General features: G+C 48.4%; 1 protein-coding gene across 1 annotated transcript; it reads left to right on the top strand.

Annotated features, from left to right (window-relative positions):
- Positions 1 to 790: 790 nt before the first annotated feature.
- Positions 791 to 18,071, top strand: LOC101401231 (aldo-keto reductase family 1 member B1). The gene is made up of 10 exons (XM_004430748.3): positions 791 to 920; positions 9,037 to 9,204; positions 9,922 to 10,038; positions 11,093 to 11,170; positions 11,459 to 11,581; positions 12,082 to 12,188; positions 12,508 to 12,589; positions 13,162 to 13,245; positions 15,129 to 15,211; positions 17,696 to 18,071. The coding sequence occupies exons 1-10, from the start codon at positions 855 to 857 to the stop codon at positions 17,736 to 17,738; spliced, it is 951 nt and encodes a 316-aa protein (XP_004430805.1). The 5' UTR covers positions 791 to 854; the 3' UTR covers positions 17,739 to 18,071.
- The last annotated feature ends 509 nt before the right edge of the window (positions 18,072 to 18,580 follow it).

Genomic DNA, 18,580 nt, shown 5'->3' with positions numbered 1-18,580 from the left:
CTCAGTTTCCCTGGTTTCTCCCATGTATACATGTTAAACTTGGTATTATTTTCTCCTGCTAACCTGTCTTTTAATTCTTTGGCCAGCCATAAGAACCTTAAGGGAAAGGTTGGAGGGGGATTCTCTCTCTTCCCCAACAGTGTTTTGGATCAAGCTCATCGAGGCTTCGTACTCTGCAGAGATGCCGGCGTTTGGAGGAATGTCTGCTGAACCACACCCAGTGTGTACAGACACAGCTCACACCCAGGTTGGGGTGTGAAGATAGCTCTAGGAGGCCACACACAGGCTGGGCAAACCCAAATCTTGAGAAGGTGTTCTGCAACACGATTGCAAGCCATTTCTCTGTCATGTACCCTTCTAAGCAAAGTACGCTAAACTATACCTGTAGTCAATATGATTCATACAAATTCAGGACCAGACATTTGTCAAATTCCCAAAGAGCATGATACTGGGCTTGGACAATAGACAAACGTACCCTTCTGGGCTCTTTAAAAAAAAATGAAACCAAAATTCTTTCCCAGGCTGTTTACAGGATGTCTGAGACTTTTGCTATAGCATTCGCTTTCTATGCGCCACAGCGGTTGGCTAGGTCCCTTCTGCCGGGCGGGGCGAGGGCTAGCAAGCAGAGCGGAAAAAATCCGGTCCCGCTAGGACCTAGCGGGGGAAGCAGCCTCGCCGAGCCCCAGGGCAGGCTGCGGCAGCAGCAGCCCCGGCGCGGACCGACCAATCAGAAGCTGCCTTTGCGTAGCAGCGCGCCTATCATACGTTCTGCGGGGCGCACGGGGTATTTAAAGGTCCGCGCAGCCACCCCCGGGGCCTGGTTCTCGGGCTGGGGTCTGTGGAGCTTTGCTGTGATGGCCAGGCACGTGCTGCTTTACACCGGCGCCAAGATGCCCATCGTGGGCCTGGGCACCTGGAAGGTAGTGTCCTGGGGGACGCGTTCCCGCGGCTCCCTTGGGCTCGGAGCGTCCTGGGGCGGGGAGGGAGGAGGAGTGACCCTGAGCGGCCCCCACCTCGGACGCCCGGCCTCCGAGGAGCCACACTCAGGCTTGCCCAGCTCGGGACTCTCGGCGGGCTCGGGCCGACCCTGGGGCTTGCGTGAGGGGCTCGCGAGGCCGCCCCTGTAGACAGTTGGTGGGTGGGATCCCCAGGCCGCACTCTGAATCCGGTCCCGAGTGGAAAATCACCTAAGAGGGCCTAACAGCCCGGGGGGTTCGCGAGCTCCCGCCGCTCTGGCCCCGGGGATGGAAACCGGGACGAGCCGGGACATGGAGCCGAAGCCGCTGGGGTCGTTGAGCGCCCGCCTTCCTGTCCCAACGCGCCTGCGCCTCTGTCTGTCTTCTGAATAGTTGGTCCTTAATCGTTTCCGTTTTTATTCTCTCAGAAATAAGCATCTCAAGGTAATCCCGGAGGCTGCAGATAATTAAATCAGGTGGCGCGAGTTTACCCAGGAGCAGTCTGCTTCCACGTCCCCAAACGCGCGGCGCCCAACTCCTCCTCCAGGCGTGCCTCTTGGGGGTGTCGTCGGGGAGGAAACTCCGCGGAGAATCGGGGCACGGTGGTTACCGCCTCGCCGGGGGCAAACGGTTATCGGGCGTCAGCGTTAAAACTGTCTCCCGGGCCGACCCGTGGCTTAGTGGTTAAGTGCGCGCACGCTACTGGGGCGGGTTCAGATCCCTGGGGCCAGGACGCATCCCACATACAGCAACTAGAAGGATGTGCAACTACAACATACAACTATCTCCTGGGGCTTTGGGGGGAAAAAAAGGAGGAGGGTTGGCAATAGATGTTAGCTCAGAGCCGGTCTTCCTCAGCAAAAAGAGGAGGATTAGCATGGATGTTAGCTCAGGGCTGCTCTTCCTCACAAAAAAAAAAAAACTGTCTCCGGAAACCTTAACACCACTAACATCTCTTCTCAGTGTCCCCAAGAAATGGTTAGGGATCATCTGCTTACATGAAATTAGGGAGCATCGAAGGATGGTATTATGGGCACTGGGACAAAACTCAATATTTTAAAGCCTCTTATAGTTCACTTCGGGCATTGTATATTAACATTCCGCAGCTGTGGCCCAGGTTTTCCCAGGAGCTTTGAATGTGGGCCTGGGCGTTGGGTATTCACACCCAGACAAGGAAAGAAAAGACAAGGGATTGAGTGCACCGTGAAATGGTGTGAAATAAAACAGAGGATGGTGTTTATCTCTACTCTAAAAACCTGCGGTTGAAAATGCATAAATGTAAGGTGAATAAGAAAAGGTTCCTAGAGTTGTCTAGTTGGCCAAAGTGATTGGGGTATTCTTAATTTGTGTTTGCCTCACCAAGTCCAGTGAGTATAATTGAATTACACTCTAAGGCTGTAATTGAATTATGACCGTGATACCGAGTTAAAGTCCATCTGTTGCAGGTTATTCTCTTGGAATGGATGTGAAAAGACACTTTCTTGGCAATAGCAAATTAGAGTTTCTGTAGTGATGCGGCACACAGATGTACATGCATAACTGGAACAAAAGTTCCACAAAACAATACTTAACCTTACTAGGTGGGATGCATTCTGATATTTTTGTTTTGTGTTTCTAGAAATGATAGTCCTGACCTTAGGCCTGTCGTTTGAAAATCACTACTATAGAGTAAGGAGTAAAAATTGATAAAAGCAGGTTGTAAGTCATTCACCTGAGCACTTAACACCCTGAAAAGTTGTATATTTATTTCAAGTAACATTATAAAATCTGTACAGTTAGATCATTGCAGCAGCCTAAGTTCATTGAGGGCTGGGGTAACATCTGCCTTGTTCACAACTGTTTCCAGCACTTCTCACAGTGCCTAGTAAATAGTAGGTACCCAAAAGGTATGTGTTGAATTAATGAGAAGAAGCAAGATAACTTTAGAATTTGGGGGTGAGGAGATGAGGTTTGTACAGAGTTGTGTGGAGGCACGGTAGGGAGGTAATAGTGAAATGAATAGTATAAGTGTGGGCCTGGAGTAGATTTTTTTTTTTTTTTAAGTACAAAAGTTATATGGATGGCGGCTTAGTACCTTTCCCTCGTATATGTGTACCTATTCCTTCACAGATGCTGGACAAAAGATGCGTGACCTAAATACCGTCCCCGTTATCTTCGTGAGAACTGGGGGAGGCTCTGTGAGTGGGTGCAGCTCCTTGTTCTCATGGATCTTTCATGTCATGGTGGCTGTTTTACCATCCATACCCTTCACAGGGCTCGAGTGGTCTCCAGCCTCCTATTCCCTTGAAGGTCCTCAAACTCACCCTTCTCTCTTCGGAGGTGAGGGTCTCAGGCTTGTTGGAGAGCATCTCTGCCTCCCACTGCTGTGTGGCTTAGAGGGGTTTCCCCTTGGCAAGCTTGCCTTCCCCGTTAGACAGTAAGTCCACCAGCATTGTATTGCCAGAAAGCAGTTAAAACAGAGCTTACTTCTGATGCTGGCTAGTATCTGGTTGCTGGTAAAATTGTTGTAGTAAATGGTCATTGTAACTCACTCGTATACTCCAAACTTAGGAATGGAGGTACAACTGTGTTTCTCAACTTCTTTTCCATGATCTCCACACCTGCTCCAGCCAGGAGCCTAACGGCCCCCTCCTTAAAATTTTAGACTGTACATCTGTTTGTGTCGGATGGTCCTTTGGGGGGCCACAAACCATTGTGTAGCTAAGTTGTTGTGATTTTTTTTTTTCCCCGCTCCCAATGAACCAGTTTTTGCCTCTTTGGGGGTAATATCCCCCCTTTAAGAATGCATGAGGTAGAAGAAATGTGCTGAGACAGAATTCCGGCCACATTCCCATAGTGGGGCAAGCTTGTGATGGCTCCTAGATTCCGGAACTGGGGAGAGGGTAGAGGTGCTGGCACTGGAGCTAAAACAGTAGCTTGACTTTTCTTTTCCACTGGCCTCACTTCCCTGCAGCCCTCAAGCTCACGCTCTTCAAGATCAAAGACGTTTAAATAAGTCCTGCCTGTGCAGGGCCACTCCTGGTCCATCCCCATCTCAACCAAGTGGAGACATCAGTGTCTTAGAATTCAGGACAGATTGATTCCAGTCGAGCAGCAGGAAGTTAATCCCAGTTTTATTAATTGGTTGTGTTTGTTGCCAAACCTGATAATGAGCTTTGATGTAAAATAGTAGCCAAATTGACTGTTTTCATATGATAAGGCAACAAAAAAGATCATTCTTCAGCAGTCGATTCCTTATCATTTGAAATTGCAGTTTACATTATTAAACTGGATAATGAGTTTGGGTGATTGAATGTGAGCCAAGTGAGGTTGGCTTATCTACATCAAACAATGAAGAGCGTCTCTGTTGACCGTGGATAGGATGTGAAAGGTAGCATGTTGTAGTCATCCTGTGGATTCTCGCCGATGCTTATTCTGTTGGAGTCTCATGTGGTGCATTTTAAGCCTTGTTTATACAAAAATGCCAGATCCTGGTCTCCCGGTGTTGCAGGGTGGGAACGTTCTGTGTAATCACAGAGCGAGCTGGCCCAGCTTGCTCAGATTTACCCAAATTTGATTGGGACCGTATTGTCAATTGGTTAAATTAGAACAGGTGTTAAACTCTTTCAATCACTAAAATACTTGTTTTCAAAATCAGAATACCTAACTTTTTGTTATCAGGGTGCTGAATTGGGAACCAGAATGTTATTTGTGAACAGGAGGCAGGACAAAGGAAGGCTGGGCCTGTTGCTTAATCCCCATTTGTTTGTATGCTCTTCTGGCATACAAAGGGCTTGGTGAACTACAACCCACAGGCCTGTTTTTGTAAATAAAGTTTTACTGGAACACATCTCATTGCTTTACGTATTGTTTATGACTGCTTTGTGCTGCAACAGTGATGTTGAGCACTTGTGACAGGCCCTTTGGCCCACAAACCCTAATATATTTTCTGTCTGGCCCCTTACAGAAAAAGGTTACCGACTCCTCTTCCAGAAGATTTCTAAGTAAATTAATTGGAACTTGGAATACATTTTGAGAAGTTAGGTCACACATGTCTAACTCTCATCTGGTTGAAATCATTTACACTTATGAAAAATAGAAAATTGTGACACCACTAGTATTTAAACAAAACCAATAACAAAAAAATATTAGTTTTTCTTAAATGCAGGTGGGGTTTCCCTAAGAAGAGCTGGTTTAATCAGAAGAGGTTAAACAGTGTTTTTCAGTGACAGCTTTTCTGTGATACGGTACTTTTCAAGGCTTTAGGATTGATGGCCCTGTTTCTTTGTTAAATCTAAGTTCAAAAGCTGTGGTTTCGCATTCCTGCTCCAGGATGATCATTGGCACACTGTTCTCATACGTCTTACCCAAGATAGTTTTTTTTCCCCAAAGTGAAGCCCCCCAGCCCCGCTTTCATTACAAAAGTAATACCTGCTAACTAGAGAAAATTTCAAAAAAAATACATCAGAAGTAACAGTCTCCTCTTCCCAGAAATCCCCATGGTTAATACTGCAAGGGATTCAATTTCTGAGATGCTTTGTGTTTATGATTTACACTGTTGTATAACCTTTCTGGGTTTTGGCTGTGGTTTTCTTCTGACTTGCAGAGGGACTAGAGGGAAGGATATTATCTTAAAGTAACTAGCAAGAGCTACAAGCAAAGGGCAAGAGGATTAGATTTTAAAAGGTGGGAGTATGTGTGTGTGTGTGTGAGAGAGAGAGAGTCTAATAGTAATTATCTGAGTTGGTGTTAGCTGGCCTGGGAATGTTCTAAAACGAGGAACTAGGGAGGCCCATCCCCTGCAGGTGGTGGGGGCCCAGGGGCAGAGGCCTCTCACCGCTGTCACTTGATGCCGTCAGCCCAGAACGTCAAGTTGCCGCCCAAGCTGGAGCTGGGGAGCTGCAAGGTCTGAGAGGCATGGGCGTGCATGGATGTGCCCAAGTCCCAGGGCAGGTTAGTGGCAGAATCGACTTTAAAACGGGATTTAGTCTGTAGGATTTGTATAATTCAGTTATTTATAATTTGAGTGTTTCCTACACTGGTGTCCTGCAGATTTGCTGTTAGATGTATGGAAGCATTTTCATGATTTATATTCTTTTCAAAGTCTCAGTCTGGACCACTCAGTTCTGTTTGCATTTTCGAATGGGGACATGGAATGGGGAGATGGTGTAATCATGTATTAGCATTCCTGTTTATTGAGTGACTTTTCACCATATCTTGAGTTGGCTGCTTCATTAGTGATAAGTTAGTTTAGTCTCTTTCTGGGAAGGGTTCTGGATTGAGATGATTAATATTGAATGTAGTTGGTGGAGTCTGATACATTTTCATCCCAGAAGATGACTTCTCCAAGCCTAGGAGACTTGTCCTCTCACTGACCAGCGTCTCCTGCCTCTTGGGGTCCACCCCAGAGGAGAGACCTCTCGGCAAAGCATGGCTCTAAGGTCCCTCTACTGGGGTTTGAATCCTGACATCTCTTACTAACTGCAGGATCCTGGGCCGCTTCTAACCTCTCTGTGCCTTAGTTTCTTTATCTGTAGAGATGACAGCATCTACCAGGTTGTGGTGAAGATTCAGTTCTATAATCCATTTAGAGCTGGTCCACGGTCAGTGGGAGCTGTTACGATGCTCAGTTCAAGCCATTGTGTGCCAAATGGTCGGATTCCATTCAGTGACATGATCTGCCCTGGCACAAGCCTTCTAGTCGTGACCAGTGTGCCTGCCCCAGGACGAGCCCTGGCTCACCAGCCCAGGTGAGGGCCATTGGTTCCCCTCGCTGCAGAGCACTTGGCCCTACGCAACCTTCCCCACTGCTGCAAAGGCGTCTCCAAAAAGGGGAGGCTGGCACCTACCTTCCACTCACAGGAGTTTTGTTATAAATTGCCACAACTTCAACAAATTTGTAAAATGCCTAACAGTCCTTGCTTCTGTTTTTCTTTTCCCTGTGAAAGCAGTTTGGTCATTTTCCAGCTAATCAGCCCTCTGCCCAGGGAAGGGTCAGGGAGCAGCAGCTTCTTCATGACCTCTGGGAGGTCATTTCCGTCCTTGACTTTGCTATAAAAACACACCACATGAACTTCTTTTTAGCTTTGTGCCAATTGTTCAGCAACCTTGGTTCTCCTAGTGTGCACTCTTCTAGTTCCGAGGAACCAAGTAACCACCTTAATCTTAAGCGGAAAAAAAATGTATGTTTGAAGTGAGGATTCGTTGACCTACAAAATGACTTTGGTGTACCAGATTCAAGGATATAGATGATGTCACCAGGGGCAGTCTCTCTCAACCCTCGCCTGTCTCGCAACCCCACTTTAGCAGATCCGGGCTCACATTCTCCCAGCACAGTGACCTCAGCAGAATGAAAGCTTGTCTTGATGGTGCTAACTCAAGTCCAAAGATTGAGTCTCGAGGGCCTGGCATGGGTCGTGTCTCTGCTCCTGCACCAGTTGCTGTGGCAGATGCAGTGTGTGGCTAGGCGGGGCCTGGGAAATGTGCCCACCCCTCTGTCAGAGGCTGGAGTTGTTTCCTCCCCTCCATTCTTTGAACCTTGAAGGGTGGTGAAGGCTGCAGGTGCAGCTTCTTGGGTCCCTACTCCAGGGAAATAGGACATTGCCGGATCATCTGAAGATGTTCCCTGGTCTTACACCTGCAGTTAGCATCACCCACCCCACCTGCCTGCTCTTCCCTGGGGGCGAGCAGCTCAGTGTGCTAACAGGCTCCGGTCATGCACCTGTTCCCACTGCTCCATGTTCTCCCCTGGCCTGTTCACCACAGCTGATGTCAAAACAGCAGATGTCTGCAGCTGCTGCGGGCCCTGGGGAGTTTTTCTTTTCATTCTTTTCTACCCCAGCTCTCCAGAGGAATGCACTCTATTCACTCTAGTCACAGTTCCTTGCACACGTGTTTATTTTTCACCTCGAGCGAGCGAGGAGATGGAGTAAGTGTCTGTGCAGTCAATCTAGGTGCTGGTGAAGCTCGATGGCTATGCATGCACTTCCTTCTCCTTCTCAACAGCCAGGCTCCCTGCTGTGCTGGTCACTCAGATGGTCAGATGGTTTGGGCACAGCCAGCCATTCAATCTCTCTGCAGCTCTGACCACAAACCATCTGGCGACCTTCCGTGACTCCCATTTACCTTCTCCTTTCAATTCATTTCTGTGTGTTCATGTCTTCTGAGGGGCCATCTCCTGTCTCCACTGCTTAAAGCAGATTCTCACACAGTGAGAACTAAAGCACAGGCCTTTGAATCTGCATCTGTAATGTTCTCAACTTCATGATGATCTCCCAGAACTGCTTAAGAACAAGTGATTGCTAATCAGAATCCATGCATGAAAGGAGAAAGTAAAGGGCAGGCATTCACTGATGGAACTCAGAAACCAAATGGGAATTGGGTACATATTTACAGGTTTTTGAAATATTTTGAGCTATTTGGTTTGGTTTTTTTTTTTTTTTGAGTAAGATGGGCCCTTAGCTAACATCTGCCAATCCTCCTTTTTTTTTTTTTTTTTTTTTTTTTGCTGAAGAAGACTGGCCCTGGGCTGCCATCCATACCCATCTTCCTCTACTTTATATGGGACACCGCTACAGCATGGCTTGACAAGCGGTGTGTCAGTGCGCGGCCAGGATCCGAACTGGCCAACCCCGGGCCGCTGCAGCAGAGTGCGTGCACTTAACCGCTTGCGCCACTGGGCGGGCCCGAGCTATTTGAAGGAAATGGTATCCCTTATTGTCTTGGGAACCTAATAGATTCAGATAGTCAGGGGGTTTTTTATACACTGGTTTCTGTATCAACAGATGTGAAGAAACAAGGAAGTGAAGTGGCTTTGGCATATCTTTTTAAGGTGATCTGTGCTGCTGTTAAGTGGTTGTCAGATTTTCCTAAAAAGCAATCTGGCATTTCACCCAGGTTCCCCATCTGAAAGTAAGGAGTTTAGAATGCTGCTTCTGAAACTTACCCTGGAGTTCAGGGTAAGGGAGCCTGAACTTCAGGGAAAGGAGCTTCGGGAGGAGCAGTTGGTTCTCACTGCCCTTCTTCCTGGGTTGTGTGCAAACTCGGTGTTTTGTTTCGTTTTTGGTTTTAACTCCATGCCTTCCATTACTTTTCCTTTTAGTCCCCTCCGGGCAAAGTGACGGAGGCTGTGAAGGTAGCACTTGACCTTGGGTACCGCCACATCGACTGTGCCCACGTGTACCAGAACGAGAATGAGGTGGGGGTGGCCCTCCAGGAGAAGCTCAAGGAGCAGGTGGTGAAGCGTGAAGACCTCTTCATCGTCAGCAAGGTGCCACTCTACATGGGGAGCCTGGGGGATAGGGTTCTTGTTCACAATTTTCCAGTGGTGGCATCAGCTTAGGAGCCAAGGTCATAATCTGGGGCCTCTTAATACGGCTTCAATTATCATTCAGCAGGCAGTTCTTCCAGTGGAAACGTGTTGACTCAAGGCCGTAGAGGGCTCCAGAGTTCGCCTGTCCATGGCCGTCTGTTGGATGGTGTTTCCACCTGGACCCATTGGTTAGAGCCCCTTGTTGATGAGGCTGAGGTTGTGGGTTGGCGCTCCCTTTCCAGGGAGTTACCTTTGAGGACGGAATTTGGTTCCCATCTGCAGACTTGATCTCTACTGCTGGCCACCATCTTTTGCCTGGAAGCTGTTGGTGCCCACGGGACACCAGGTTGGATGGTGAGGCTGGCTCCACAAAGACCAGCCTGGTAGGAAAAGAGCTCATGTTTAGGGCCTAGGGCTGGTTTGCCAACCTATCCATTCTATTTTATGCCTTCAGTTTGGTCCTTCTGAGAGGTTTCCTTGACCTGATTATCCTACCTTCCTTTGGAAAGTTAGGATCCGTGTTGTGAAATGGAAACTCCCTCGCCAGCATTTACAGCATCACAGTGAAGTGGGTGGGATGTGGGGAGGAAAGTGAATCCTCAAGCCATCTGGCTCCTGGCCGGGAAACAGCATCCTGCATGGCACTGATAAGATGTGTTCTCTCACTGGCTTCAGCTGTGGTGCACGTACCATGAGAAGAGCCAGGTGAAAGGAGCCTGCCAGAAGACGCTCAAAGACCTGAAACTGGACTACCTGGACCTCTACCTTATTCACTGGCCAACAGGCTTCAAGGTACAGGGCACAGGGCTCAGGCCAGCTCCCTGGGTCTTGGGTGTAGTTTGTGGCATGTTATGCCTTCTTTTCATAGCAGATCATCATAGCAAATGATGAGTCGGTAGACACTCAGTGTGCAACCTTGCTGCTCAGGGTGCGGTCCCTGGACCAGCAGCAGTGACATCACCTGGGAACTTGTTAGAACTCAGTCTCAGGCCCCGCCCAGGCCTTCTGAATCCGAAACACAGGTGACTCATGTGCACATTAAGAGTTTAAGGGCACTGCTCTTGGTTGTCTGGTGATTGTAGAATTTAAAACTTTGTGACAGCAAACATGGCTCAGGTGATATTTCTACACGGCAGTAAGATGTCATCACCTGTCACTGCCCCCCGCCCTGCCCCTGCCTCCAGGCATATCCACACATCCATGTTCATGCCCTGCACATGTGTGTGTGTGTATATTCCTATATTCCACACACATGCCCCAGCCTCTGGAAGCTTGATCAGTATTTCTGGCAAGCTGACTCTGCACAAAAAGAACCCTCGAGTCCTTTGCCTCTTTCTAGCCACTAGCTCAGTTTTCTGCTTTGTCAACCAGTTGGAAAGCATGTGGGTTTTATCCTATAGCTCTGTTTTATTGCACTGTGGTGTATCAGGACTTGACTTTCATCCTTTATTTTTTATGATAAGCCAGCAAGCTTGGTGAGGTGACAGTTTTGTTGGCTAGTGATCCAGCCAGGACATGGGCCCCATGACTCCTGCTCCTGAGTCCTTCCCCCAGCCACACACGCCAGTCCATGGTGGGGCTCGTCTCACTGACCAAGAGTCATCCATCTCCATCTACAGTCAGCTCCAACCATGTGATAGAGAAAGTGTCTGGGGCTCCGGGAGTTCTCTGCCTGTTTCCTTTTCACACTGACATACCGATTTGCCTTTATCTTCTATAAACTTAACCAGCTATCCTAGTTTAGAATAATTTTTTTGTAGAACTTTGCTTTCAAAGATGCAGCTCCCCCAACAGGTCTTCGAAGGGCTATTATTGATTGATTGTTCGTTTTTTATTTTAACAATAGCCCGGGAAGGAATTTTTTCCATTGGATGGGGAAGGCAACGTGATTCCCAGTGACACCAACTTTGTGGACACGTGGGAGGTAAGGCGGTCCCAATTTGGCCTTCTCCCTCATTTCTGGTTTCCTGTTCTCCTTGTGAATGACCCAGATGTGAGCCATCTGCTCTGCCATTTCTTTTGCTGAATTTTGTTGTTCTGTCACTGTTTTTGCTCTTTCATTGAAGCCAGCCTGGCTTTTGTCTTGGTGTCTCTTGGCTTCTCGAAGGTCTGATAGTAAGGGCGGGACCTATTAAACTGGTGCAAAAGATGATTCTGATCGTTGGCCTTTTGGACACATGTCAGCAGCAAGCAGACCCTCCTTTGTCTTTAGGCCATGGAAGAGCTGGTGGATGGAGGGCTGGTGAAAGCTATTGGACTCTCCAACTTCAACCATCTCCAGATCGAGAAGATCTTAAACAAACCTGGCTTAAAACATAAGCCAGCAGTTAACCAGGTAAACATCCAGCAGGGAGACTGATGTGTGTGGGAGACTGCGGCAGTTACTTCTTGTCCGTGTCACCCAGGGAGCAGCCAGGGGACAGGTCCCTGGTCACTGGCAGAGTCCTGATTTATGATTCATAATGATGGTGACACATCTTGAATCTTGCAGGAGAGAAAGGGTGTGAGCCTGGCTTGTGATGACTTGGGGTCTCAAGATGAGCAGCATGCAGACGTTGAGGTCCTCAGACCTGTCATGGTTGATAAATGGCCAAAGCCAGAAAAAACCCTCAGGGCCTGTGGCCACAGTACATCGGTAGCAAGATTATTTGTGTTAATGTCAAGGACACCAGCTAGGAAACACAGACAGTTGTTACAGATATCCAGGAGATGGGACATGAGTTACACTTAATATTCTGTGTGGGGAGGGAAGGGACTTAGCCTGGGGAAACACTGTGTATGTCCCATCACCTGTGCCCACAGTGGCACCATCAACCCTCCTGTTTGCATTTGCAGATCGAGTGCCACCCGTACCTCACTCAGGAGAAGTTAATCCAGTACTGCCAATCCAAAGGCATCACTGTGACTGCCTACAGTCCCCTCGGCTCTCCCGACAGGCCCTGGTGAGTTGCTGTGGGATGATGTTCTCTTGTCAGTTGATGAAGATTAGAAATGGCTAAAAAGAAAAATTCAGCATCAAGGAAATGCTTCTGGGACTGATTTGTAGACCTTCGTGGCAGCTTCTTGTAGGGTTTCCTGGTTGGTGTTTCTAGCAGCAAGATGCCTACTCTTTTTTCAAAGGGTTGGGAGTTTGTAACCAAGCTTCAAATTGGGAGGAGGCTGGCGGGCTGCCCTCTGAGGTTGATGGGAGTTAGGGTTAAGGTTGCCAGCTGCCTTGAGTGGTGGTGACGATGGTTGCTCACGCCATCTTTCTGTCTCTAGGGCCAAGCCCGAGGACCCTTCCCTGCTGGAGGATCCCAGGATCAAAGCGATTGCAGAGAAGCACAATAAAACAACAGCCCAGGTATGGCCATTTCCGGGTGCTCATGACTGTTCCCAGAACTTCCTCCATTCGTGGTGATTCCGTTAGCCAGGAGGGAGAGGTGACTGGTCAAGCGCCAGTCACTGTGGGCTTGGGGCCCTGGAACGTGTAGTAGGAAGGGCGCAGATGGGAAGTAGGAAGACTGCCCTGTCATCTGGGGATAATAGTACCTGCCCTACTCCCTTCACAGGCTGTACAGGGGTCATTTGCTGCTGTGTGTGGACCCTCATCTCTACTCAGAGAAGAGCACTTATTGTAGCTGCACAGGGAATGTTCTCTTTCTCCCAAGTGGTAGAATGAGTTCCTGGGCAGTGAATAGTCTCCTTGCGGGTAATACACCTGGGAGACACGGAAGCGCATGGCCTGGTGGCTCAGAGCAGGTGCTGAGCGCCTCCCTTCCCTGTTGCTGGCTGTGACCCTAACATCTTGAGCCTTGCTTTTCTCACATGGGAAGTTCTGGGATTTCCCTCTTAAAGTAATGGATATATAAGACAAAGTGAGAGAGCAACAGAGAGTTCCTGCTGTACATAGACACTCAGCACATCTCTTCACAGGTTCTGATCCGGTTCCCCATACAGAGGAATGTGGTCGTGATCCCCAAGTCGGTGACACCTGAACGCATTGCTGAGAACTTGCAGGTAAGATCCTGGCCGGTTGGCCCAGGTTTTCCTCAGTGGAGAAGGGGACAGGGGAGGGCTCTTCACAGGGCCTCTCATCCTGTCCCTGGGTTGGCGTGTGTGGGACTCCCACCTCTCAGTCAGGGAGTAAGCTGCAGTGAGCAGACCCTGGACTTAGGATGGTGGCTCCTCATGGGTGGAGGCGCTGTGCTAGGTCTCGTGCGGGGCCAAGCTCTGTGCCTCAGTGGCCCCTGCTGTGCATGCACACCCACCCTTTGCTGAGGCTCCTCAGTGACTCAGTGTTTGCCTGAGAAATGTTGCTCTCAAGCAGCACTGCCTGGATTTGCCTCGGGGCTCCATTAGTTACCATGCCTCAGTTTCCCCATCTGTAAAATAATATTGATTTTGAGGGTTGTCATAAAGATTAAATAAGATGCATCAAAGGGCTTCACATGATGCTTGGTGCCTTAGTAAGTGCTCAGGAAATGCTCTGTGCTGATAAGTCCGTGGACTGCAAAAACCTTACAGGCACCTAGCCCACTCGCTGCCTCTGCCGGGACCCCGTCTCACAATGAGCAGAGCAGCAGGGCTTGTGTCAGGGCACCAGGGCGGTGTTCGGTGGGCCCTCAGAGCACTCGCCGGAGCAGATTAGCCTGCCTGGCATCACGCCCCTCCCTGCCTGCCTCTTGCTCCAGTGTCGGGGGCCGTGCACGGAGAAGAGCTGCTCCGGGAGGGTCCTGATGCCCCTGAGCCTCTGCTCTCACTGAGAAAAGCAGCTCCTCCAGGACCGCTCCATCTTCACCTACGCTCTGGTTCCCAGCAGCTCTCTTTCCACAGTGAGCAGCTAATTTTGCCTGTTCCACTGGCCACAGGCTGTGGCTGTAACATGTACCACTGGTCACCTGGGAGACTGGGGTGAGTCCTAGGGAGGGAAGGGGGCTTACTGTTTCGTAGGTGAGACAATTTTCTTCTTATATACAGATGTTTTAATTATTTGAGATAAAGTGGTAAAACAGTGACCACTTGAGAAACACATTCTGCTGGAGAGGGATCCTTTGTTTCATATTTCATTTTTGCAAGGTGTTAGACAAGAAACATTTGTGACTAATCTCATAGTGCTAACATTATCTTATTTTTGCATCTTACCATGTGTGTGGTCTTTGCACATTTTTGCACAGTTGTAATCACAGAGTATGCAGCAGACTTACTTTCTGCACAGTCTGTAATCATCTGACGCTGAGGGGCCTCCCATCTCACCTGGTGCTGCTGCGGGCCTGCCTTTGGCCTCCATGCGGGCTGAGTTCTTCCCAAGCAGACTGTGGTCTTCATGCACATGGTTCTCTTCTCAATGTCCCTTTCTTGCTCTGTCAAGACCTTATTTGGCTTCTTAGGCCCATTTCAAATACCATCTGCTTTGACCGCATCCTTCGGTTCCCCAGCTGGAATTCATTTCGAATTCCTCTGGACTCGTGAGTGCTTTCTGTAACATCTTTTGTACAACGTGTGATGAATTCTTCTTGTATTATAGTTGTGGAATTAACTGAGGCAAAGACACTTCTTACCCATCATCATATTCCCCACTGGTGCTTATCACAATAGAGGTGCTCAGCAGTAGTTTTGAAATGAACTAAAAGGAATAAAAAATATCATCTTGCTTGGAGGTTCTGGAAGGGAAGGACTGTTTTCATTGTTCCATATAGTACCCAGCCAAAACACATGCATTCTCTGAATAGTCCTACAGTAAACTTATCTCTGAGTTTCGTCTACCTTACTGCACTACCTGCCCCCACTCAGGGCAGCAGCTATCTCATCAGTGGTCCTGCACAGCGCTGCTCATAAATACTTCGATAGTCAGTGTTGGATCTTTATTTGCAGAGCTTACTGAAATTTTTTCTTCTTTTTAGGTCTTTGACTTTGAACTGAGCAGCGTGGATATGACCACCTTACTCAGCTACAACAGGAATTGGAGGGTCTGTGCCTTGGTGAGGTGAGTGAGTCCTGGGTGTGATGATTGAGCGAGTCCCGGAAGAGGATCAGATGCTGCAGAACAAAAGAATAACTCTTGAGGCCTTAACACCGGAGTCCTGTGATCAAAGCCGTTCTGACTTTTGCATGTTACCTTGCTATCTCATCTGTGTGCGACAGGAAACATTCAAACCGGTGTCAGCTGAACTGCACACAGCCACGGGGAAAATGCTGAGAGACCTGCTCTAGATCTTCTCCATTTGCCCCAGGCGCATTGTTGGCCTAACTGACAGTACCCGCATATTTTGGCATTTAATTTTCAAATCTTAGTGGCTCATCTGAAACCAGATGATCCCAAGTGGCTCCTGCCCCACCTCCTGGAATTTGCCTGTGACTCTTGATCTCAGTGACTCTCATGACAGGGGGTTAGTTAGTAGGAAGACTGTGGTGCGTGGGTTCTGACACTGATAATCCACATGACTCTGAGAGGTGCTCGACCCCTCTGCCTGGCAGAGTCACCTGAGGCCCTTCCTGCTGCACCTTGTCTGGTTCCTTGTATTCCCTCTAATTTGTAGTTTGGAATCTGAGGGAGATGACAAGGAAAGTTGTTTGTTTTTTCTTTTCCTACCAGTACAATAACTAAAGTGTAAAACTCATTTTCTGCTTTCAAGAAGAAACTTCCCGTTTTACAATGGAGAGTAAGAACCTCCTCTCTCGCTATTTGTATTGTCTGAGCTCTCTGACTGGTTCTTCTCTGTCTCCTTCAGTAGTTACTCTTCTAAGCACCATTTGAACATTCCCCAGGACAGCGTAGGGTGCTAGCTTTCTTTTTCCAGCTCCTGTGCTCTCTCTCTCCAGTTCAGAGTTTGCGCCGCTGATGGCACCAGCGACCGTCCCTGGCAGATATTGGCCAGATTTTCATCTTAGATGATAACTCGCTCCTGTGCTTCAGGTGTGAACGTGCTTGGTGAGCGTGCAGCTGTCACACCATGGCCTCAGATTCAAAAGAGGCCACAGAGTTGATCACTGGCAGCCCCAAACCAGGGCCCTTGCTCGTGGTCCTGTTTGTGTTAATGGTACTTAACCTTTAGACGTTAAAATCGTTTTTGTATCTAGTGGGCAAGAGAGAGAAGTGAATCCTTCACCAAGGTACGTCTGTTCTGCTTTGAGAATCTCGGTGTCCTTCATTCAGTTCCACTTTCCCTTCCCGCTGCTGACATAGTATATCGAAGGTCTTGGGACTGACAAACCACAGTAGTTTTCTAATCAGTCCAATTAGTCCATTACATTTAGACTCCTTCCACTCTCCAGTGCCATTCTAGAAACAGCTGTCAGATTATTCTGTGGGCTACTGATGTTTAGTGGGGATGGAGAGAGGCTGGCTCCAACATTCCCGGGTGGCCTAAGAAGTTTTTTGTGAGTATACATTTACATACATACACATACATTGCCTCTTTTTTTTTTTTTTTTGGTGAGGAAGATCAGCCCTGAGCTAACATCCATGCCAATCCTCCTCTTTTTGCTGAGGAAGACTGGCCCTGAGCTAACATCTGTGCCCATCTTCCTCCACTTTATATGGGACGTCGCCACAGCATGGCCTGACAAGCGGTGCATCGGTGCGTGCCCGGGATCTGAACCTTGGCTGCCAGCAGCGGAGTGTGTGCACTTAACTGCTAGGCCACGGGGCCGGCCCCTACATTGCCTCTTTTTGGCAATTATTGCTGTACTGAGCCTCGTGCTAATGGCAGTGTTATATTCCTTAAGTTTAATGGGATGCGGAAAAAAATGGCAGAACATGGGGAACTTTGGCATGGCTCTGTTTCAATAAGAGTTATATGCCTCAAGTTGGGTTCACCCTGGGCCTTTCACACTCTTCCCAGCAGGTCTTTGCAACATTATTACCATTATTTTCCCAGCACAAGCTATTGGCCTTACTAGATAGGACTGTGAATTTGGGCAAACACGCATGCAGCTCTCCACCCCCAGGTCAATGCGCAGCCTGTCCCCTCCCCTTCTGTTTCCTGTATCAAATCCTCAACTACTCTCCTGGGCTCACTTCAGCTCCCACTGATCTCTGGAGGTGTAATGGTGGCCTCTTGCTCCATGTGCTCAGAGCATCTGCTGCATCACACATGTAGACTCATAACATCTCTTATGTTATCGTCACCCTCTTACTATCTAAGACAATAAGATGCTCTCTGGTCCTGTAACTGGACTGAGTTACTAGGAGGCAGGAATCCTGTCTTGCTGCCCTGCACTCCCCAGGCACAGGGCAGAGTAGTATCCATCACACGTGTGCCAATTGATGAGAGCCCGTGGCAAAGGAGTCTGGAGGTGGGGGGGGGTGAGCCACTGCCCCCATGATCTGTAGTCTCAGAACTGGCTTTTTGCCTCTGAGGCCTCTATTTCTGCCTGTAATGAGACACTCACCATTTCTGTCTTGTAATTTGTTGTGGTCAAAATCTCTTCCTTGAAAAGCAAATATGTTCCTCTTTTCTCCTGACAGCTGTGCCTCCCACAAGGATTATCCCTTCAATGAAGAGTTTTGAAGCTGCTCCTCCCCAAGTGACCTGCTGGTGTGTTTCCCGCCCCACTTGCCCCACGTGTAGTATGGTGTAGCCTATGTCCCTAGAGCAGGGGGTCATTGGCCTGCAGACCAACCAGCGAGGGCTTGGCCAGCTTGGAGTTTGGTCCAAAGAGCAGGATCAGTAGATTAGAAGTCTCCTCCAGTTTTCTTTGCCCTTCTAAATGCCTTTTTCTGACTAAATTGAATCTACAAAGTCAAAATAGCGCCACTAACAATTGGATTTTGGCTGCTTGGAACCTTAATCCTTTCGGTCAGACTTCTTTGCCTCAAATAAAAGTACTTGTGTGAGCTTGAAGCTGTTTGTTTTGGTTTGGTTTGTTGAAACGATACATCGCCTTCTGTCTCACTCGACCTTCATCCCATTGATACCCGTAAAGCAGGCCATTGAATTCTGCAATAGGAGGGAGGACTTGGCATCTTTCCTTTTAGTTGGGGGCCCCTCATCCCAGTACTTTACCTAGTTAGCTTTAGGATGGTGGGTTTCATTTGACTGCTGGACCAATGTCTAAATGTTAGTGATGTCTGGACCTCGTCCCTGGAGACAATCTAATTGGTCCATGATGTAGCCAGGACATCAGCAGTTTGCACGCTCCCCAGCTGATTCTAATGTGCAGCCAAAGCTGAGAGCCACAGCTTAGGGCTGAGCTGGGCCGTCATAAATGGGCTGATGTAAACCCATTTGTAATTTCACAAATTACTTGGTTGTTCCTCCTACCTGTGAAGGTCCAAGTTCTCTGTTTACTAAGCAGTTCTAGTCACAAGGAACTACTTTCATGAAGCTCATTGTCTAGACTAGAGGGAAGG

The sequence above is a fragment of the Ceratotherium simum genome, chromosome 1 (genome assembly GCF_057802395.1).
Source record: "Ceratotherium simum simum isolate JZ-2026a chromosome 1, ASM5780239v1, whole genome shotgun sequence".
Classification (NCBI taxonomy): Eukaryota; Metazoa; Chordata; class Mammalia; order Perissodactyla; family Rhinocerotidae; genus Ceratotherium; species Ceratotherium simum.
Note: the sequence above shows the minus strand (reverse complement) of the source record. Positions and strands in the feature narration are given on the sequence as shown.

Bases quoted from the DNA above. Each gene is read 5' to 3' on its own strand.
- LOC101401231 (XM_004430748.3), top strand. From the start codon at position 855: ATGGCCAGGCACGTGCTGCTTTACACCGGCGCCAAGATGCCCATCGTG. The intron at 11,582-12,081 runs GTAAACATCCAG...TTGCATTTGCAG, and splicing joins ATAAGCCAGCAGTTAACCAG to ATCGAGTGCCACCCGTACCT. The intron at 12,189-12,507 runs GTGAGTTGCTGT...TTCTGTCTCTAG, and splicing joins GGCTCTCCCGACAGGCCCTG to GGCCAAGCCCGAGGACCCTT.